Source organism: Corticium candelabrum, chromosome 14, assembly GCF_963422355.1.
Source record: "Corticium candelabrum chromosome 14, ooCorCand1.1, whole genome shotgun sequence".
Taxonomy (NCBI): domain Eukaryota; kingdom Metazoa; phylum Porifera; class Homoscleromorpha; order Homosclerophorida; family Plakinidae; genus Corticium; species Corticium candelabrum.
This window is the reverse complement of record NC_085098.1, coordinates 1,411,978-1,435,590: the sequence shown is the minus strand read 5'-3', so window position 1 is coordinate 1,435,590 and position 23,613 is coordinate 1,411,978. Positions and strand designations below refer to the sequence as shown.

Genomic DNA, 23,613 nt, shown 5'->3' with positions numbered 1-23,613 from the left:
GGAGACGGGATTATTCTTAAACATGTTCAGACTTACAAAGATTTTTAAACATGTTTAAGCCCTAGCGGAGACACGCCCTAACTGCTGAAAAAGATGTTGTGTAGCTTTAGAAATGGCAGTTCCTGTAGATAGAACAGAGTTCCTGGCTAATGTTTTTAAAATTTCTAATCTACTTTGTGACCATGCTCCTAGTGTCTCTACTACAAGAGGATAAAGTCAGAGCCAGTGAACAACACGTCCTCATGGTAATGAGCCATATTCTCAGTGTAGCAGCAACACCAGCTTGGTTGGCTGAATAGTTGACGTAACGAGACTGCAGGGAGTTTCTGATTGTTAGATCGAAATAAGCTGCCCTGCCATGACAAAAGTCAGGATGGAAGATGTCACCAGGTCTTGTACTGTTGTGACTACTGCAGCGTTATCCACTGTTATCCACAAGAGCTGTATGATGAATGATGTCACAGAACGCATCATGTCTCTTGATCCGGAGAACTCCAAAACAACTTCCAAGAACGTGATCGCCATGTGGGTCAATGATGGTGCCAGAGGGGCGTCTAACAGACTGTGACAGTGTAGGAAAAACCTGGATACCCAGTCAAACATGGACAGCCACCGTAAACTCTTGAGGAGACATCGCTAGGCATAGATTTGTGTTTGGTAATGCCAAAAGCCGTGCCCCGGCATGAGGGGTAAACACCGTGTTGAGCCGTGCAGTGTCAAGCAGACTCGAGCAGTTCCTGATTTCCTTTGAGACACAAGAATCTAATAATACGTGCAGATCGTATTGTGTTGACTTCATGACATCAACATTGCTATTTGGAAGCCTTAGCATCAAGATGTTTGCAAGGATTGTTTGCCAGGGAAACTAATTTGTTCAGAGCTGGGCACACTATAATGATCTAGCACTAAATTAGACAAAAAGCAGTTTATCCCAGTAAATGACTAGTCAAGCTTCTAGTGAAATTACAGCTACCCAAAGAGCCCTAAAACTGTGTTGCAGGCTTCATGCAAACCGACACCACCTAGACGGACAGGTAAAGTTGCTTGCTTCCAAGATTGACGAGATAGAGATAAGTTTGCTATTGTCTCTAGGCATTGACAAAGGGCATGGTCAAATTGAAAACACTGCTCTTGAGCTTTTTCTGGTGGGACAGTCCTCACGAGATGACTAAGTTAGCATATGCTTAGACAACTCAGGAGCAAGTGAAACTCCACCTGAGGGTCTGCAAGGTCAGAAAGACGCTCTTGACAAGACAGAACTTTATCCACTTGTTTAGCACATAAACGATCAAAGAAAGAGTCGGAACCAAAGATGGGCGAATATAAAAGTCCAGCCTCTCCTGCAATTTTCTCTATTGTTTGCACTTGGGGAGGAAATTCCTTGAAAGATTTGTCGCCAGCTGGCCAATATACTTCACATTTTTTATGTTGATTTGAAGACCGTGAGAAAGACTATTGGACGTCAGTAGGTCTAGCAAAGAGGCAAGAGAGTTATGTTCTCCTGCAAAGGCGCCATCACCCAAGTACCATAGCTGTAGCAGCAGGTTGGGCCTTGGAACAAGATCATCCAATAACTCTAAGACAACTAGAGAAAAGAGCAGAGGGCCTAGGCGGTCTCTGTGTTGAATGCCTGAAGATGCTCTGATTGAAGCATTGCTAATACGTAGTTCCCCTTGACAATGATAAGACCATTGATACCATGCAAAGATCTCTGGAAATTCAACATGTCATCGTTGTAGGAAGGTAGATCGACTGCATTCGTTAAAGGCAATGGTAAAGTCAATTTTTAAATAGTAAAGATCTTCGTTGTTGTCATGTAACTCAATGCTTGACCCCAACTCCAACTTGGCCTGTAGGGATGAAAACATCTGGCAACTTTGACTTTACAGACAAGCAGCAAAGGCGAATTGCCATACAGCACAAAACCTCTCCAACGGCAATTGGTCGGATCCAACCTTGTTTTTCGTACAAGGCTGTGAGTGGAGCTCCAGTAATCCAGGGAGGAATTTGAGTGTCTGAGCGACAAAAGAGGAGGAAGCACATGAACTGAGTCAAACGGTCCACACAATCTTTAGCCAAAGGTGTCGTAGACCCATCAATGACATCTAAAAGGTGTTGGCACCGTAGTTTAGATCAACCTGGACTTGTACCTGGAGGAAATGCTCAAAGGCACGCTAAGACCAAAGATGACGTAACTGTCAAAACAGGTGGAGTATTTTCTATCCATTTGGGAAGTCATTGCTCAGGATGGTGTTGACGTAATTCCTCGAGAGCTGTCGGATCATCTACAGATGCCATCCCAACTTTCTGTACATACTGTTTATTTCAACCTTACCGTCCGTAACACAATGGAATTTTGAAATCTGCTACCAACAGTGCAAATTCCACCCGTTCAACTGCAGCAGCTGATGAACTTGAAAATGATCTCAAATACAAAGAAGCAGTCGCTGACAGTGGTGCTTTGTTCTTCCTACTAGCAGTGGAAATGTATGATTCTTGGACTCCTGCTAGTCTGGATACCATACAAACCATGGCGTCTAAAGTAGTAACTGCGACAAGCGTACTCTAATTTAATGCAGCAACTGTCTGTTAATTTCTGGAAATTTACCATGCTCGTATGATGCAAAGTAGATTAATGTTAGATGCTGACGTTATTGCTTAGGATTTGCCCGTTTTGTCTGTTAGTAGTTTGTTAGATCATTGCTATGCGATACAAAGATTCCGTGTAAACTTTAAGCAAACCAATGTGATATAGCAAATTCCATTCCAAGACTGCAAAGAGTCGTACGTGAGAGAAACTAAAAAAAATTTTACAACAGAGACAATATGAACACAAATCGGCTATCCGTCAGGGCTGACTTTAACACCAATGCAGTAGCTGCTAACTGTTGAGAAAAAAATCACAATATGGACTGGAATAACAGCGCAGCGTTAACAACAGAAAGTAGGTGCTTTACTAGACAAGTCAAGGAGGCCATTTGGATTCAATGAAAAGGAAAGTCAAATCAGGATGATGGATTAGGACTAGTTAAAGATCATTGGTCTACCTTATTATGATGTCATAGACAATTTAAGAAATTTCTTAAACGATTTACAGTAGTGGTGTAGTAGACGTTTTTGGTTGATAACGACTTATGGGTCGAATGTCCCAAGTATTTTTTGGTCTATTTACAGTAAACATCTCTCGTGACCCAACACACACACACACACACATCATTTCAAGTTTCACTGTACATATTACTCTCTCCTGTCATCAATCAAGACAACTTGTCGTTTGCATGATCGTGCTCGCATAAATTATATCTCAGCATCTCATGCTGGCTCAAGGTTACAGGCAGTCGCTAACCTAAAATTAGGCCTCACCATAACACCACAAAAGATTATCATAGTCTTGCACATATGACTTGGTATGACCATACTTTCGTAAGCTTCTAAAGCTGTAAGATGTACTTGCAGACAAATTCTTGATAAATTTGGTGATCACCATTTGAGGTTCAGTCAGAAGTGCTAGATAAGGTACCATGATGCCTTATATAAGACACCATGATGCCTTATACAGTATCGATTAAAAGGATTACTCACTCGTAGTTTACTATCGCTGATTTAGAATGAATTCAATAATTTGTCATCACTATTTCCACAGAAAATGTTTCGTAGTATTGAAACTAATCAATTTACACGTATGATGTACTTTCGTATATTTTAGTTTGCAGAGGAAACTGCAGAATTTTGTATGTTGCCATTAGCAATGTTATCTGAGCAATACAATTTTAGATATTAGAGTAGCTATTTTTCATTTGGCAGAGATAGCGTTTTCCTGCCCAGTTGCTACACGTCATCCACTAGGCTACCTAGCATTCTGTTGAAAATTTCTTTCACTAATTTGAGCAAATTTTTTTGTGTGCTGCTGCACCACAAATTGCCTAGGAACTATGTTAGAGAGGAATGGTCAGGAAAGTTAGAACGTCATATGAGAATCCCGGTAAAATCGTCACACTGTGGGAAGAAGGTTACAGTCAAAGGCAAATAGCTGAACGTGTTGGTTGTAGCCAGAAAACAGTTTCCATCATAACGGCAAGGTAACGGGAAGCTGGAAATATGGAAGCAAAGAGAATTCCCGGGAGACCTCGCATGACTTACATGAGAGAAGATTGCCAGCTGATCCGAATTTCGCTTTCTAACCGACGATTAACTGCACCCTTGGTTAGTTCCGAATTGTTGCAGGCCAATGGAGCAAACAGTTCCATCTCCACAGTTAAAAGACGTCTCCAAGAGGTTGAATTGTTTGGCTGCGTTGGAAGCCACGCTTTACAGCTTCGCATCACGTTTGCCGCCTCGCATTTGCATAGAACTACAGAAACTGGACAACTGACGATTGGTCACGCATAGTCTGAAGTGATGAAAGCAAATTTCAGTTGTTCCATACTAGTGGTCGCGTATGGGTAAGAAGAAGAGCAGGAGAGCAGCCGCAAGATGATTGTGTAGCGCAGACGGTAGCGCAAGGTGGAGGTAGTATCATGGTGTGGGCTGCATGATGAGGAATCGCATTGGTCACACTGTGTTGATCAACGAGTGGCTAAACGCTAAAAAATGCATGTGCATTCTCAAAAAATGCGCTAGTTCCAACAATCAATGAGTTTGAACTAGGTCACGGTGATGTCACACTTATGCATGACAATGCTCCTGCTCACCGGGCAAAGTGTTCAAACATGGCTCCAGCACAATGGCTCCAGCTCTCTTAGTACCTGGCCAGCTCAATCACCGGATCTTAATCCAATTGAGCACATATGGAATTATCTTGCGTTTATTGTCCAGCAACAGTTGCCAAGCAACACGTCAGAGCTGTGGCAATGCTTGAAGACAGTGTGGAATAATGTGCCTTAAGAAAGAAAACAAACCCTTGTTGATAGCATGATTACAAGAGTAAACAATGTCATAGACGCTAGAAAAGGTTACACAAAATACTGTTAGTACAAATAGCTTCTGTGGAAATTGTTTTGGTAGCAAGTGCAATATTATCGTTGGTGTTTTGGGCCATTGGTGCTTTAAATCAAACAAAAATTAAGTGGCTAATAGCTTATAGTGGGATAGGGCATATAGGATTTGTTCTTTTTGGAGTGGCGGTTGGTTCGTTTGAAAGTATACAGGCAAGCTTAATATATATGATTATATATGTGTAATGTCTATATGTCTTTTTTCAATTACACTTTCATTAAGATTAAGAAAACCGTTAATTATTGAGTTTAGCGGTATTTCGAGAATGCACCCCACTATGGCCATTCAAGATAACACTAATTTTGTTAGGATAATTGTAATTATACATGCTACATGTGTAAAAGGTTGGTTTGAGTAATCCTTTTTGACCGGTACTGTATAAGGCACCATGATGCCTTATGCATTTTCCACACCTTACTTATCAACAACTTTGAAACTCAACGTGAACAACAACGTTCGCCCAATGACTATAGTAGACCAGGAGATGCAAATCGCCTAAATTTCATAATGGATCAACTTGAACATTTCAACATATCAGATTGGAATCCTCCACGCCCACTCTCATTAATAAAGCAGCTGGTCATCGAGGCATAGTGGCAGAAGCATAGAATGGGCAAAGAACAGCCTACACAAAACTTCAGTTTGCAATTGTGACAGCAAACTGTGTTTTCCATTGGTTGTGGAATGCTATGGGTGCTTGTCTCTGAAGAGCCTGGGATAGTTAAAAGGCATACTAAAAAACAACTACTATTACATTTGTAGAGGACCAGTATTTGAGTAAAGCAGTAACTAACTTCTAAGAGTGGCTCTCAGTAAATAGTAGGCACAAAATGCCCGCATGATCCTGAGGAGGTTGTCTTTGGACGTGTGTGAAAACCGAGTAACAGATACATTCCCTGACTTCACTAAAAAGTCATTGTCCTACCATTTCACAACACAACAACAACACAACATGGCATTTACCTTTGCTGATCTGCTTAATTTCCTTTGGTCTCGTCCTCTTTCTGCTGCCTTCAGTGATAAGTCTTCTCTCAGATCAGCAAGAGCCTGCAACATTACCATTTTACTCAACAAAACTACAGCATTAAACGCTTAACTACACATCTTTACCAGCATTAATTTGGATTTCTTAACCTCACTCGTCTGCAATGCATGTTGGATATCTTTCACTTCTGTCAAAATAGCCTGCACACAAACTTTATGCTTTAGCTATAATTATGGCATATTGGAACACAGGAAATACCAACCTTAGCATCTTCCAGATGATATGAGCCATGAGAAGACATTTTTTGATCCACACTAACAAGTACCACAATAATAAGATATAGAACTCAAGGAAGAACTTTGATAGGTTTTCCTGAGTATCATTTGCTCTAAAGAATTAATTAGCTATATTTATACACTTTAAATTAAATTGCGTAAATCTGTGTCCATTACACTATGTCATATAATTAATTAATCTATCATTACTAGCAAACATCCAGCTATTCTAAGACAATCATAAAAGACAAATATAAGTACACATCAACTAACTAACTATGCAAACATACAAATATTGCCTGTATACAAGAACACACACTAAACTCATGTCACAGTCTACCAATGTTTGTACTAAAACAAGCAATTATTAAAGAGGCAGTTAGTAGAGCTGAGGGTTTCAGGGCTTAACTAGAGGTAATTGATAGAGCTGAAGTCAAATTTTGTAACTGTAACAGTAACTGTGCAACATTCAAAGGAGTTAAGAAATATCTTGGATTTGAAGTGTTAAATCTTAACCCTGTCAAGTTGTGTGTATACGGTTGCTCATAGCCCAAGGTATATGGCTCATAGAACCTAATGCATGAAGAAATTGTGCAATTTTAAGAAACTGTACCATTTGTGTAGAACTAATTTGTGGGATCATAACGACATTACATGCACAAAATATTAAGAAAAAATTAATACACAGAATTCAATTGTGTGATGAGGTGCAAATTTGTCAAATTTGTGGTACTGTTCTGAAGATCATCTTAGATTCAACTTGGCTGTGGTCAGAAGGCCAACCTCAACATAAAACATCATGATGGTGCTCTTTGTGATTTGCTGTATAATTTAGTATCTGTTCTGGTTAGTTTAGTTCTAAATAGTGCTACCTTAAGCATGCAAAAATGTAAAAAAATTAACATTAAAGTTGTGAAGTAAACTTGACAATAGCTTCATTATATGCGCCTATGTTTGTGTTTGCTGCAAACACAATTGAAAATGTTTGATTTGATATTTGACTCAACAAATAGTCGCTTTCACAATGAATGAGTATGACCACAAAGGTGTAGATGTCTTGCAAGCTACTTGCTTGATGTAGTGACAGGTTGTGCTGCTTTTGCTTAATTGACCAAAAAATAAAGTTAGATGCTTTCAGTAATATTTAGTACAAGTTACATTTCATGATTACAAACAAATGTGTTAACATCAGTTTATACCTACGTTGGCACCAACCAAATGGAACAAACGTAACGAATGTATCATTGTAAACTGGGCAATCGCTCGTGACCTTATGTTACATTACGTTACATTATGTTACATTGAAATAAGGTGGAGTCTATTCCAACAAAATGTAATCTAATGCTGACCACTATAGTCCGAGTACAAGGAATCACGTGGTTCCCGTAGCTCGCAGCTGATTGAAAATATGGAGAAGCTTGTTGAAGCCATCAGAAGCTACCCTTCCTTGTGGCAAGTGACTTCCTGCTCAAGTGACTTCTTGCTTATACAAAGGCGTCATTGCAAGAGCAATGCTTGGAAAAAGTCTCTGCTACAATAGGGGAACCTATTTATGACTGTGCAAAGAAATGGAAGGCTCTGTGAGAGAAATTTGTAATGGGGATTTCAAAAATGAGAGACAAACGATTTCGTGAAGTTGGTGCAGCATATTGTCTTACATTGGACAATGTTAAATTGTAAACACTACTCACCAAACGTTCATTCAATTCGTTACATTACGTTCATGTACGTTGATGCCGACTTAGGTATTGTCACCGACATTTAGATGCCAAAATATTATAGTGAATATACAAATATCCAGGGCAAATGCTCACTGTCACAAAAATACTGTTACGAGTGAACCATTATGTCAGATGACCAGTAGACAGCAATTGTTGAGTTGAACAGTGACTTTTCTCTGTGTTCCTAATAGTAACTCCATTTGAAACTAACCGTTAGTGCAGTGAGTTTACAAAATTTGACTTCATTATCAACTTCGTGGCATTTGAGCTGTTACAGTCCAATCTTGGCATTTCTGAAGGAAGCTGTCCAGTGGCAAAGAAGGAACCAGACTTTAACAGACTCAGGGTGTGGCCATGATACATTATTGATTTAACACATCACACACACACACACACACACACACACACACACACACATGCACACACGCACACACACACACACACACACACACACACACACACACACACACACACACACACACACACACCACACACACGCATGCACATGGATGAGCTGTACCTTTATGGTTAGCATTTAATACCTAAATCTCTTATAATAAGCTGCTTCACAGCAAAACAAGTAGCATAGTTAGTTACAGTTCTTACCGTTCCAAAGTTTTCAATCCTTCATGCTGAAATTCTACTTCTGCTTTTGTACGTTCCACCTCAACTTTCAGATGTGAAATCTGGTAAAAAAGATACAAACGCATGTTACTACAGGTACAAATGACTCCAAAAGACTAAATCATTATTATTATTGATTAATCAAGACATATGGTTTCAAATCATGAGAATCACGAGAGCACATTTCAAACAGGTGAATTGACTGACATTTGCTAAACCACTGAATTAGGGGCCATCTATGATTTCGCATCTTTATCAAATCGGATTCAGAATGAATTGCTGTTGACACACCCACCTGTAATGTATTTCCACTACAACCGGAACTAAAGTACTCAATACAACCCAACACCAAGGCTTGCAGCTAGCACACAACACACCGTCTAGAACATTCTAGAACAAACCCCAAAACTATCCAGTATGTATCTGAGATCCTTAGCTAACTCGCTACACTATCCCCCTCAACTAAAATAGATTACGATGTCCAGCTACCGTATCTTTCAGGTGGCTGACCCTTGTTGACACGACTGCTCCTGCGCACAATGGGTTCTGATGGTTCTGAAACCGACTCACTGTCAGAAGAGGTAAGTGATGTAGTGTCATTTCTTGTAACGACATCTCAAACCCTACATTTAGTCTGAACGGGAGGCGCAGCTGTAGTAACATCAGTAGCTTTGTCCTCTTTCTCCTGAATATATGACTGCAACTGATTGATATGGACCTTCCTACTGTTTGAACCAATCATCACCACATGCATGTAGCATCTTCTCCCCAAGACCCTACTAATTCGATCAATCTTCCACTCCATGGATTGGGCTCCATGGCAAACTAAGACCTAATCACCTTCCTGAAATTCATCTCTGTCTCAAGCCGTTAGGTCATGGGCAGTCTTTTGCTTCTCTTGAGACTTCCGACCCTGTCCTGCAATTTGTCATCCAATATCCTTGGGGTGGGAGGAAGCAACAAGTCGAATTGACATCTGAGATATATATTTAATAACAGTCTTGCTGGTGAATTCCCTGTCGTTGCATGAATAGTGTTCCGATAAACCGCCAGAAAATCTGTAACAACTTCATCAAGAGTAGCTCTCAGAGCGGTCATTCCTTTTCGAACAGCCTGCTTAAATGATTATACAAACCGTTCAACTTAGCCATTGCTCTTCGGGTGATAGGGCAGAGACAACGTGTGTAATATACCCTGTTGTTTGCAAAACCGTTTAAATTCTGCAAAAAAATTACAGGCCGTTATCTGTCACAACTTGTTTGGGAACACCGAAGCGAGCAAAAAACTCTCTGAACCATGAGATAGTCCGACAAGCTGATGTAGATCCGACTGACATTTGACGTACTTCAGGCCACTTAGAATGAGCATTAACTGCTAGAAGCCACATTTTGTTTCAAAATGGTTCCGTAAAGTCTACATGTACTCTAATTCATGGATGGTCTGGGAAGTCCCATGAATGGAGTGGCACAGTTGGTGGAGAACGCTGGTGTAAGGCACAAGGTTTTACAATGCTGCACCATTTCTTTGATGTCCTTGTCTAGTCCTGGCCACCAAATGTATCGCCGGGCCATAAAACTCATTCGGTCGGCACCAACATGGGCATGGTGTAACTGTTTCAAAACCTGTGGTCTGATGGCACTCGGGGCAACAATACGTGTTGTCTCTGCATGTTTCAGAACACATCCATCTCTGACAGAAAACTGTTGTTGACAAGACGCAAAAGATTGCATTTGCTAGTCTCTCAGACGTGATGGCCAACCATTACGCATATAGTCAATTAGGCGTTGAAGAATGGGATCTGCTTTAACATATTTTGCATATCCTGATATTGAAAAGAAACAGTTTGAATCAACTGGCATTCTAATTCAGTAACGCAGCGCTCGGTGTTTCCTCTGTGCTGAATTCATCAAACTCATCATCAGGGCTGACAGGAAGACGGGATAGGCAATCAGCATTTCTGTGAGAAGCTGAAATTTGATCAACAATCTCATAATCGAACTGAGACAATTGTAAGGCCCAACTCACTAAACGAGAGCTTGAGTGTGTCGGCGTTGTAACCATTGTAACATCAAAGAGAAAAACAAGAGGTCTGTGATCAGTCTGAAGTTGAAATTTATGACCCAGAAGGTAATGCCGGAATTTCTGTATTCCAAACACTATTGAGAGACCGTCCCTCTCAATTTGAGAGTAGTTCCTTTCAGATGGAGTTAAAAAATTTAGATGCATATGCTATGGGTCTTTCTTTACCTACCATCTTCCATGATGTGATAAAGACATGCACCCAATACCTTCTCACTCGCATCACATGCTAATCCCAATGGGATGCTCGGGTCATATGTTGCCAGAATTGGTAACGTAACTAGTGACTGTTTGAGTCTTTCAAATGCTGCTTGCACGTTGGAAGACCAAGTCCAAGGACTGTCTTTCTTTAGCAAGTGATTAAATGGAGAAGAAGTGTATTCAGCCATACAGTAGTGGACAAAAGTATTTGCTGGGTAGTTGTTTGTTGATTTTTCATCATATTCTGGCCTACAGAATGGAAGTAAGTGCTGATATGAGCATAAATTGATAAGTTAGTTTGTTTTCAAAGGTTGGAATATTGTTTGCATTGAATATGATTTGATAAGTTGTAATGTAAACTTAATCGGCTTTTAACTAGGTTGTAATGATAATCTTAAATTGCAATAACCAACTGATCTAGACTCAATTCTGTACCAATTCATCTCGATTTTGCCATTGCATGACAAACATTGACCAAGAAGTTGCTTTATTAGTATTTTGTGCTTCCACCCTTGTGTTTAATTACCTCTGCAGCCTGTGAGGCATCGACTCGACAAGCTTGAGGCAGATGTCCATGGAGACCTTCTTCCATGTTTCTTGACACTGTTTCCATAGCTCATCTTCATTCTTGATTATCTTTGGCTTGTCTCGGTGCTGATTGAGAATTTCCCATAAGTTCTCAATGGGATTCAAGTCAGGGCTTTGCGAAGGCCACTCAAGGACACGAAACGGCTGCTTGCTGAGCCACGCTTTGGTTACCTTCGCGTGTGCTTTGGATCATTGTCCTGCTGGAAAATGGCTTTGTTGTGGCCAAACAAGCCTCCATGCTTGGCACCATTTCTCGTTGTAGGATTCTTAGGTATTGGTCAGATGTTGGGTACCTTGGACCCTGTAAATCCCACCAACACCTGAGGCCGACATTGACCCCACACCATGATGCCACCACCACCATGTTTGACTGTCCCGTGAAGGCAATTGGGGTTCAGGGCTTCTCCAACTCTCCTTCTCATGTAGACAATCCCATCTGAGGCCTTGATGTTGTACTTGCACTCATCCATCCATTGCACTTCAGCCCAGTTCTCAGTCGTCCAACGTTGATGTTCACGCACAAGGCAAGACGCTTTTCCTGTTGTGCTCCGAGATGAATGGCTTCTTCTTTGCAACAAAGCCGTAAAGACCAGCTGCACAAAGCCGCCCCTGGATGGTCCTTTTGGATACTTCGATTCCAGTCTCCACAGCCATTTCTTGACCCAACTTAGGGGCTGTTTTGAAGCCGTCTTTTAATGACAGAATCTTGAGGTGACCGTCAAAACGACTGTTGGTTTTTCTAGGATGTCCATATTTCTTTCCAACAGAGACAGCTCATCTCTCCATGAACTTCTGAACAACATACCGAACTGTTCGGGAACATCCTCCAGGATGCTCGGCACACACCTGTCGTTGCTGATATCACATGACTTGACTCCAACTCTGACGTCTAGGGAATTTTTATATCCGTGTGGCTCAATTGTGTTGCTACGTGCAGGCTTCAACGGATTGTAGACCTTGGAGTTTGACACACTTGGCAAGCCTTCCGCATTCTGCATATATACTTCCAGATATCCTCAATGCGAACACTGTAAGAAGCAGCAGTTGTACTGCGTGGATGCTCATGGGCTGCAAACCCATGCAACTAGATGAAATCCATTATCACTGTTAACATATCTCTCCTCCAGAGGGGAAGGACCAGGCTTTGTGTAATAGAAGATCCCCTCTCTGTTTGGTAACTCTTCTTCAACGTTGGTGTCTTCAGCTGGACCTGGTGTAGAGTTTGGTCAAGCGTTATTAGCTCGTGAGCAAGTCCAGGCCGAAACAAGAGCCCAGTATAATCTAGCAAGATGAATGCGTGCATTGCTTTAATTAAGAGCACAGGAAAACTCACCACAAGCTGATCAATGACCATCTTCAGTTTCACAATGTCGTCTCTTTCTATGCCATACTGCTGGCATATAACCTCGCCTGGTATACCTCCCATTCCAAGGCGATGACAACTGTCCTGTGGTGAAGGAAACATCTGCAGCTGCTCCAAATTGAGAGGTTTTGGAATAAAAGAAGAATGCTCAATTTTAGAGAAGCTGTCAAGACTAGCTTCCCAAAAGAAATGAATAGAATTACTTGCACACAGCTGGTAATCTCCAGAGCCGGCCAGCTTATTCAACTTCCTCTGTTTTTGAGCTCGAGTGCTATTGTTTAGGCATGGAATGCAACTTTCCAGTGAAAACTTTGCCTCCAGTAAACTGGCAGCAAAGAGGTAATTTTTGCCAGCTTTTGATGGCCTGATCCTAATTAAGCAAAAGACTAGTGACTGTCACTTTCAGCTGTGCCAACTGTAACAAGCCATCTTCAAATCTGAAAGCCTCTTCTCAGCATCTTCAATTAATCTTGCTACTTTTGATTACACTTCACAAAACTCTGATTCTGTTTCCACAGCATGACCAACTGGTAGTAGTCTTTGAAAGCCTCGGCCACCATTGAGAGTTCCCTCATGAACTCAGTGTGGGAGGTAACATCTCCCGTCAAAAGGCTGGATTAATCCACTTTCAACTGATTGCATAAATATGCCACATAACGGTACTGTCTACCTTCTGCAAAGCTCTCTGTATCGATGCCCTGGCCAGCTAATGCTGCACTAGACGTGAATAGGCGGTGTAGGAATGGGCGGATCACTGAAGTCAACAGATGGCACGTTGGCTGCAGTCTAAACCCCAGACGACTTCTACACTGCAAGAACATAACCAGCATAAGAAATCTACGAGCCGACTAGAGAATACAGAAACAACACTGTACCTTTAATTCCAGTCTAAAATACAACATAATTTTTCTCTTCGTCCTCATCTCTAGTTTCTGAAAAGCTTCTCTCAAAATGAATCCTTCTCATCACTCTCAACCTTCCAAAACTCCTGTGCCTTCCTGACAGCATCTTGCCTGCCGTAACTGGTATTTAGATAAACAAAAGCGTTGACAAAATGCTGATAAGCATTGACAGGGTGCGTATGGACAGAGCCTGCACAGTTAGACAACTCTGCCAACTTCCCTACGTTCTCCATCAAGACACGAGGCAAAAAGAGAAACCCAGATATTGCTCATTAACCCAGATGCGCAGACTGCACAGTAGTAGATATTAATGTAATTAATGGCTGTTAGTTTGACCACGCAAACCTGTGTGTAATACCATTAAACTACCTCGGTGAAAACGTCCTATGCATGAGCTAGAACAGCATTTTTCCAAAGCATACGCCTAGATTTTACCCCCTCCCCAGTGTACACTTTGTACACTCGTGATAATGCAGAAAATATGGACGACCCCTTACAAGCTATCTGCTGGTATGCCTAGCTCACTCGTCTAGTGTAAAAAATCCTCAATGTTATAGGCAAAGATTATTTGTGACAGTGTCTATATCCAAACATTTGCCCATAATCATCTTGTAATGCAAGAGATTCTTAGAGCCATCTGCTTTTATAATGAGATTAATTGCAGCCCAGTTGCAGAACTATAGACTGTAGTCCAGTGGGCTAATGATTCCTGCTTTCGTTAACGAGAACATCTCCTCCTCCACTTTCCTCTGAGTACATAAGGTACACTGTATGCTTTAAAACCATTGTGCTTCATTTGGATTTATGATAAGGCAAGCTTGCATACCCCTCAGCTCTCTTAATTCACACATAAAGATGCTCTTGTATTGTTTTTCAAGATGGTCTGCCTTCACACTAAACAAACAAGCCTAGTTCACTCAGACATATGTCACAGCAAATCTCAACCCATTGCCTCCACCACAGAAAGCACCAATGACCTGAGTTGAGCTGCAGTGCACTGTGAAAGCCAATGATTACAACTAGCTACGGTAACACAACCTTGGATTACTACATCCACAGTGCTACTAGACTACACATTGCAGTAATTTGTTAGCACTACCGTACATAAGCGGATACCAGCAGGGAGGGGGGAAGGAGGTACTGGGGCACGTGCCCCCATTTGGAAAACTTTCTTCTAAGTGAATTGATCTATCGGAGTCATAATTTGGTACATACTTTTCAATAAAACTACACAGCTGTCTCTTCAAATGTGAGCCTACAGGGTCCTATAATAATAAATCATCTTAACCTATTACTGTGCATCATCTAAACTACCTGCAAGTGCTCATGCTCACTGTACAAGACACACTCACAAACTTGGTTTTGTCCCCCCCTCCCCCCCGTCTAGCAAATCCTGAATCCACCACTGTTACTGCCGACACACATGTATAATGCCATATTTACCAGCTGAACTATAGTATCATCTAAACAGACCGTACACAACAAATATGTTCCCACGTGAAATACAAAATTACAATGAGGTTGGCAATGGTTCCTACTAGAGCGTCAGCTTTCTGCAATTTTCTGTCAACACATAAAAGTAATATTGTACCAGCCATCTCAAATACAAATAACTTCATTAATCGCCTCAGCAGAATATGACGAAATCCACGAGCTAGAGCCTAACCCTGGTTGAATAAACAGGAAGAGTGCAAGCAACAACCTAGCATAAGTGAAAAAGGACCTTGACAGACAGATCAAAACATGTCATAATGCCAGCTATCATCTCTATATAGCTCGATGTTCTCCTCCCCCCCCCCCCCCCCCGGGTTGAAGTTGTTATCCAAGAACTTGGCCTAAACAAGCCCTTACAAGAACCTTCCCAAGATCTAGACAAGACTTTCCAAGACTTGTTAACTTTATACGAATATCAACCACTTAACATTTCATACAAATATCAAGTTCTTGGTTGATATCTGTATAAAATTAACAAGCCTTGACAATTCTTGTCTTCAGGCAGATCCTTGTAAGGACTTGCCTAGGCCAAGTTCTTGGTTAAGAACTTCAACCCAGGTCCTTCCACCTATATTTTGTTTTGTTTAACCAGCAATGGACTCTTAGCACAGTTTTCAAAAACAAACCTAATAATATTTGCGTATATCATGACTGCATGCGCAGGTGTGTGTGTGTGTGTGTGTGTGTGTGTGTGTGTGTGTGTGTGTGTGTGTGTGTGTGTGTGTGTGTGTGTGTGTGTGTGTGAATGTGCTCACACGCTGTAAGTCAATTATACGTACATGTATACTGGAACTGCATAAATAATACAGTAATAAAACCTTGTGATTACAAGCTTTGATTTCCTGCCGAAGCTTTCTTGGATCATGTTTTGCTGGGCGACCAACAGACTGCCTTCTATCACACTCTTGCAACCGAGTTGAATAAGCTTGGCACTACAGTAAACCAACACAACCATTTGCATCTGAATTTTACACAGCACTACACAAGTACATGTCTCCACTTTCCACACACAAAACAATACTTAACAAGATAGCGCAAAACATGCAAATAGGCAGTCAAACCTAATATTAAATCAAAAACAAGCTCCATGGTGTGTGATGTGTTAGTGGTTGGGGAGTTGTGCATGCGCACGCACGTGTGTGTGTGTGTGTGTGTGTGTGTGTGTGTGTTTGTGTGTGTCAATGATAATTTGCATGAGTGAGAATACCAGAGGAAGAAGCAATGCAGATAGGTAAACTGGTACATCTTCGCTCAAGATCAAACTAAGTGGAAGACTATGGTCAATCATTGTCTGACAACTGCAGCCTGCGAAAGTCGACAAACTCAACAACATACTGCTAACCAACAAGAACGAATTTTTGTATGCCTTTGTGGAAGATTTTTCCGCAGACAGGAAGATAGGACATGACATTTCATTTCCGTTCAGTGACAGCACAGCAACAGTCTCTTAGTACCTTTTTCTCTAGTCTTTCGTCCCGGGGACACCATCATCATTGCTACAAGCAATGGACGGCCCTCAAGGTTCAAGGTGTGTGTGTGTGTGTGTGTGTGTGTGTGTGTGTGTGTGTGTGTGTGTGTGTGTGTGTGTGTGTGTGTGTGTGTGTGTGTGTGTACCATCCAGTAATAGCTTATTGTCATTATAACTATGAGAACAGTTACAGTTCCTAGAATTACATCATCTTGAACAAGAGCTAGTCGCATCTGCTTCACTGCCAGCATATCTTGCTTTGCCTACAAAATTAATAGAACCTCCTATCTTGATAATTACAGCAGGGCACAAAGATTCTTACAAACAATGTTTCTCGGGCTTCTTGCACATATTCATTTAACAACCGTTCCTGTTCCTTTCGCCATTGTTGTCGTGGATCTTCAATTTGATTTACACCTAAGAATGACCACCCAAAAAGTACAGCCTAACGTAATAAGTGACCATACTTGATTACAAAATCTAGTATCATACATCGAATATGATCTACGTAATACGTTCCAAACTCTGAATGGTATCCTTCTTCCCATCCATACGGTAATTCTATAAAACATGCACAATTTACTACTAGGTAAAGGCGAATTCAACCAATATGAAAGTCAAAATTCAAAGAGCACTTACCATTTCCTTTGCAATCAGCAAATGACAACGGCTTTGTGTCTCTACATGTATACATATAAACTCAACAATTAGTGCTTTCTCAATATCAATGAAAGAATAACAGACATTACAACATATACATACATTACACTTGCCTGCATGTATACATTTCTAACAGACCAACTGCCACTTAAAGGAAAAATAATCAAGAAGTAATACTCCGTGGTATAGCAATGGGAGAGGGCATAGTAGGGGCCCATGCTCCAGCCCGCATGATTTCAACCTTTGACTTCTAGTGTTGCCAGCATAATGTGCGATACTTTAGAGTCCTTTTTTCAGGTAACTTAAAGTCCAGCCTTGCGTTCCTCAGGATCTACTTGTTCAAGCTTCCTATATCCATTTTAGGACGTTGTTTGATTTTCAATAAATGAAATATTATTCTTTCATAAATGTTCATTTGATTGCATTTAAAAAGAGACAACAAAGCACTTAATTAAGTCAACTCCAATTCACCTTTAATATGGTCATAAACTGCCAAGTAAGAAGAAAGTAGAACACCTACTGGTACACCTTGCAAGAGTGCAAAATGCGTGTAAAGTGGGATACACTTTGAAAAAGAATAAAAAGTTCTACGTTTCTGTGATCTTGGAAAGATGTAGGTGGGTGAAAATCATGGAACGTCACTGTTTCGATCAGGTCCTTGCATACCGAGGTCATATCCAATGTTTAATGTTTTTTTAAAAACAAATAGAAAAGTTGACTTTGGCACCTAGAACATACCTCTATCTGGCCACTACAAATGTGTCTAAAATCACGTTCAGAGCTGTGGTTCTACAACTCTAGCTAACTACTCCACAATGTAAGAGAAGTTTGAGAGATTGTCCACGTATGCACTGCACAATGATGACATTAGCTTAGATTATACAGCATCATTCAAATTCAATGCACGTTTTCATCATAAAGATTGAAAATGAGTATATGGGCCAAGAGGGTCTACCAAGCCTGTATACATAATTACTACATTCTTGTCAGTATCTGATCTACATTTTATCTTTTCCATATATGTATACTGACGCTCAGTGGCCATAATCATAAATAAATTCATAGAACGACAAGTAGGGTACTGTGGTGTTCCACCACAACTAACGCGAGTTCAGTTACACCACGCCATATTATGAGTTTGTGTTGGATCTTCCCATCAACTAGCCCTATGAAGCGCGCGCGTACACTGTACAGTACATTTAAGTGCAGCAACTACGTAAGCCTAGATATAACGTCGTCAACGATATTGCATAGCCATAACCAAGCAAAGTAACCACGCAAGTAAGTTTCATGCATATGGGGGAGGGTCATTATTAGAAATGTACTTGTCTCTTGGATGAATCCACGTTGTGACTCTGTTCCTGTGGTCTACGTAGTAAATTTTGCCATCGGATTTAGCTTTACGCTTCTCCCATCCATTTGGCAAAGCTAGGTCTCTGCTTCCACCGTTGTGAGAAGACATCGCCGTTGGCTAAAGCAACTCCTCCCGTTACTCTACCCGCTCACGCTTTCAAATGATGGTATCACGTGCATTTTCAACACAATCACGCGAGCTCACTTTCAAACTCTATACCTCTCGGACTACTGTAGCCTACTGTTTTCATTCCTTTTGTTAGTATCAAAGTACTAGTATTTAACGAATTGCGATAGATGTTCCAATTGGTCAGGTGGTAAGTTCAAGTCCCTACAAGGAACACAAAGCAAACATTCACACAACAGTAAAAACTGATAGCGCGGTCATGCACCTACTTGAGATGATGTTTAAACGTAAGTCCAATGCCGCTCAGTCCTTGTTGCAAAGCTAAACAGACATATGGTAGTGACTGAGTCTACTCACTACTACCCCAAACACACACACACACACACACACACACACACACACACACACACACACACACACACACACACACACACACACACACACACACACACACACACACAAATGGGCAAATGTCAAGCCCTCCAGGTGATTGGACGTCAACCTTAAGGTCAGTTGCGGAGATAGCTCCCCTGCATCTAGAGACAGGGCCTCCATGCGCTACGTGGAAGCTTAGAGCGCTACAATCCACCTAGAGCTTGGCTGGAGTCAGCCAGGTGCACAGACTATGGCGCAGCACTGGGACTAGACACCAAGGCCCACAAGCTGCATGATGTTACTTGCATGATGTTACTGCCAAGCTAGCGGTGATGTCCACCCCAGTCAATGGCCAGGTACTTATGTATACTCCTAAGTCGAGAGAAGCAATTGTGTGTAAGTTTCTTGCTTAATTAAGGAAATTATGCCATAGCTTGCCATCACTGTGACTTGAATCTGCCCCTGCAAGGTCTCGGACGTTTTCATTCTCCAAATGCACTCTCTAACCAATTGAGCTACAGCAACACACACACACACACACACACACACACACACACACACACACACACACACACACACACACACACACACACACACACACACACACACACAGTTCAAGCAAGAACGTCACTCACACCTGACTTAAGTTCAAACTTAAGAGAAAGCTCCTCCTGAATTGCTGGTATAGGTTGCTTGGTGTATAGATCTACTGCCTTACACAATGCATCACCATGTATGCCACACAGCAAGTCACAACTACAAATTCATAGTACCTTTAATAGAGACAGTAGACAAGTAATTATATTAGATAATTCCTAGACAATAAACAAATCCAGTGTACAAAGTTGTTAAATTCGACGTAGTAATTATCATTAATAGATATAAAACATAATATAACTGGCAAGTCTTCACTTTCTATATGTGTGCATAAACCAGCCAATAAGTGCCTAGATCTAGTTACCCACCTCCAACATCAAGAAATTAAACTATACATTACGGTAAAATGATTACAATAATAACTACACCAATATGAAACAGGTTGGCGACCTCTTATTCATAACCACAACAGTACAAAAACGTATTATCTCTCTAGCTATAGAGCATCAACTAGCCATTACAGTAAAATCTAGGTAAGTACTGTAGACATGTGGTTGCAACAGCCTGACACAGACGGAGAACAGACAGACAGACAGATTGTTATCTTTGAAAGCTTACTCGACCAATAGCAATCGCTAACTTTATACAAGATTTAAACAAATCAGTCAGCAAACATAATATTAAATATCTTTATAGACAGACAAACAGACAGACTGTTACTCTCTGTGGCACATACTGGGCATACATAGAGTAATACAGAGTCCTCCAAGAAATCATGCCAGCATGATAAGAACCATGCACCTATGGGATGTAGTTTCCAGTTGTGTGTGATGAATTAATACGCTAAATGCAGTTTGACACGTACCATGAAATAATTAATACACATGTAATATACATTATTATAACTACTAACAATATGAAACAAATTGTTATGAATCAATACACTGTGGAACTGATACCACAAAAACTTGTAGTCGAGATTATAATTTAAGATGGCAAAGCTTCTACTAAGCTGTTAACAGCTAGATTAAAGTTAAAACTCGACAGTTCAGTTCTATCAAAAGAGTTCTGCAGTACACATTCATCAATGAAAATGTACGTCTACAACCAGCTGTGCTAAGCCTAAAGAAGTGTAGTTTTAGGTCTATCTCACTGAATAAATCATTGACACAACTTTTCATCTCTAATGTCTGAACTTCTGTACTTTGACACAAAATGAAGCTGTCACCAAATCCCAATATCTCTCTGACTGAGTACCGCATGTTTAAACTATCAGTAATGGGCTTTACTGATATGACATACTTCCTTGATATGGTTAGATCTCAAAATGCACCTTAATGCACTACCTAATTAAAGTTTGGCAACACACAAAGACATATCTCAAAGAGATTCCAGGTTACACAGAAATCCTTCTTCTTGGCTGTGCATTAACTGAAAGTCAGGCATGCTTAGTGTTGTACCCATGCAGGATTCTTTGTGCACATGTTAAGATGAATCCCTAGGCATGAACAAAGCCTGTTAAGATGCTAATGCACATTCATAACATACTTCAATTTTACAGAGGCGAATCTAAGCAGAATGTTTACAGAGTCTGAAGGTTTCTGTCAATTAGCAAAATGACTATGCAATTGAAATCTATCTGTTATTCATTTAAGAAATAAACTGGAAAACTTCATTACTAGTGTGAAATCTTGATGGATTCTTGCTTTTATAGTTACTACAGACCCATCAATACCGAATCCGTAAAACTACTGAACCTCCATTACATTTGACACTGCAAGATTTGCTATGTGTACTCATTTGGTTGTTTTTGACTGGTTTACTTGTGCAAGTGTAAACACTTATAGTCACTGCTTTGAAAGTCTCAAGTCAACAGCAGTTTATTCTCAAGTGTATGTTGTTTTTATTGATGCTATACATCGTTTAAATAGCTTCTGGAACCCTGCTGCTGACCCCTTGAGATATGGCCTAATGCGTATAACTGCTTCCTACATTAATCAGTCATAATGCTAAATGCAACTTGTCTCATTGTAATTACTATTGATCAGCAATAACTAAAATTCAAATCCAACAATCACAGACAAAATTACGATCACTGAGCAACTCACCATCTGCACTACTCCATACTTGTCTTCCTTGCATGACGCAATAACCAACCCACACAGTGCTACAAATATAGGATATAGCAATGACACTTCACAAAACTATAAACTAAAAAATGAACAAGAGAAACAGCCATGACAAACTATACATACACTAAAAGTAAAACATTCGTAAGTGTCCCACTCCTGGCCAGGCGTGGTCACATGCAATTCAACTTCTTGTATCATGCCAACATTTCTAAAGAAGCCTAAGCTCATACTCTGCCTACTGTACAATAAATAGTAAACAACAGTACTAGTAGCATACAAAATGCCGGTTCTGACACACTTGTTTCTGACACATTGCCAGAATTGTGAGGCAGAAGAAAAGAAATTCGCTTTGGTGGACAGATAATGTTCAAAATACATTCAGTGACAAAGATTGCCTGGAGAATTCATGTGAAGAATTAGGACCATTGATTGGAAGAGAATGCACTCAAATGCAAATCAATACCTGTTAATCAGCATGTCAGGATTACACTGTCGTATTTAGCTACCTGTGCTGAATACGAGAGTATTGGCCACCTTTTTGGAGTTGCCGAGTCTACAGTTTGTCCTATTTTCAAGAAAGTCTGTCATGCTGTTTCTTCTAATCTTTCCAAAATTCATCATACTGGTAACTCATTACAAGAGGTGGTAGATGAATATAGAACAATATTTGATGATGACAATGATGATGATGGCATGATCTTGCTCCAGAGAAAGTCCAAGTAAACAACAAAGTGAAGATATTGTGGAATTTTCTAATACAAAACAGAACAAAAAGTATAATTTAACCGACTAGATATCGTTGTATTGAGCAAACCAGATGAAAAACATGGTTTATTGAAGTATCTGTCCCTCATGACTCGATTGTACCAATTTGTCATCAGAACAATGGACACAGCGACAAAAGACTTTCTACATGTATGTTATTGTGAACGCATGCGTAGATTTGACAGACATTTGATAAGAACTACGCAGACTACTGCTATTTTAGGTACCGCATACATTTTGTGTAGATACGCCATCTAAGATGCATGACCATCCAGTAGGTTATATTTAAACCCAACTGGTTCCATTGACCTGCTGTCATATTATGTTACCAGTGTGTGAAATAAAAATAAACAATGATTTTATTTCTACAAGTAAAACTGTTCAGTCAAAAGACTGACCTTCCATAATGACCTGTGTTACTACATACTACATAACACTGATACTATTCTAACATACTAATGCAAATTACAAGATACAAAAACATTATAAATGTATTTTAGTAGGAATGGCTACACATACAAATCAGCAAAAAGCAAACAAACAAGTGTGGACACAGTGTGAGTTGGTCATGGCACCATTAATTTGGTACAGTATTGAACCATCCACACTTGTTTGTTCACTTTTTGCTGACTTGTGCGTGTAGCCATTCCTACTAAAATATATTTATATTTTTGTATGTTGTTCATCACTTTTTGCATAACCTGTATATTAATGCATACAGCAAAAGATGCCTAGTAATGAAACAGACTACAAACAATGGGCATTTCATTGGCTAAGAAACCAGTGTGGTAGATGATACACTTCCCAATGTGTACGCTGCACTTAATACTTGATTTTAGAGCATACGAAGTGTGCTTTCATCAATTGCATTCAGTTTAATTAAGTCTAGCGTCCCGGCCAATTTGGAGC

At 40.4% G+C, this 23,613-nt stretch overlaps 2 protein-coding genes across 5 annotated transcripts in view; both read right to left on the bottom strand.

Moving 5' to 3' along the window:
* Positions 1–18,848, bottom strand: part of LOC134189596 (protein KIBRA-like) — a 41,450-nt gene extending 22,602 nt beyond the window's left edge. The window contains exons 1-10 of one of the 2 annotated variants that reach the window (XM_062657914.1): positions 18,681–18,848; positions 17,335–17,375; positions 17,188–17,256; positions 17,018–17,112; positions 16,902–16,958; positions 16,046–16,159; positions 8,583–8,662; positions 6,243–6,294; positions 6,106–6,180; positions 5,959–6,042 (exon numbers count right to left, since the gene is read on the bottom strand). In XM_062657914.1, the coding sequence (XP_062513898.1) occupies positions 5,959–6,042; positions 6,106–6,180; positions 6,243–6,294; positions 8,583–8,662; positions 16,046–16,159; positions 16,902–16,958; positions 17,018–17,112; positions 17,188–17,256; positions 17,335–17,375; positions 18,681–18,817 (804 nt within the window). In that variant the 5' untranslated portion in view covers positions 18,818–18,848. The remainder of the gene's footprint in view (positions 1–5,958; positions 6,043–6,105; positions 6,181–6,242; positions 6,295–8,582; positions 8,663–16,045; positions 16,160–16,901; positions 16,959–17,017; positions 17,113–17,187; positions 17,257–17,334; positions 17,376–18,680) is intronic. The other variant, XM_062657915.1, reaches the window with a different exon arrangement.
* A 47-nt stretch (positions 18,849–18,895) lies between these two features.
* LOC134189597 (nucleoporin NDC1-like) overlaps positions 18,896–23,613 on the bottom strand; it is a 42,112-nt gene continuing 37,394 nt past the window's right edge. For 2 of the 3 annotated variants that reach the window (XM_062657917.1, XM_062657918.1), the window contains exons 17-21: positions 21,916–21,974; positions 19,984–20,025; positions 19,848–19,923; positions 19,105–19,156; positions 18,896–19,039 (exon numbers count right to left, since the gene is read on the bottom strand). In XM_062657917.1, coding sequence (XP_062513901.1) covers positions 18,982–19,039; positions 19,105–19,156; positions 19,848–19,923; positions 19,984–20,025; positions 21,916–21,974 — 287 coding nt within the window. In that variant the 3' untranslated portion in view covers positions 18,896–18,981. Of the gene's footprint in view, positions 19,040–19,104; positions 19,157–19,847; positions 19,924–19,983; positions 20,026–21,915; positions 21,975–22,237; positions 22,335–22,402; positions 22,692–23,613 lie in introns of those variants that run through there. The other variant, XR_009971513.1, reaches the window with a different exon arrangement.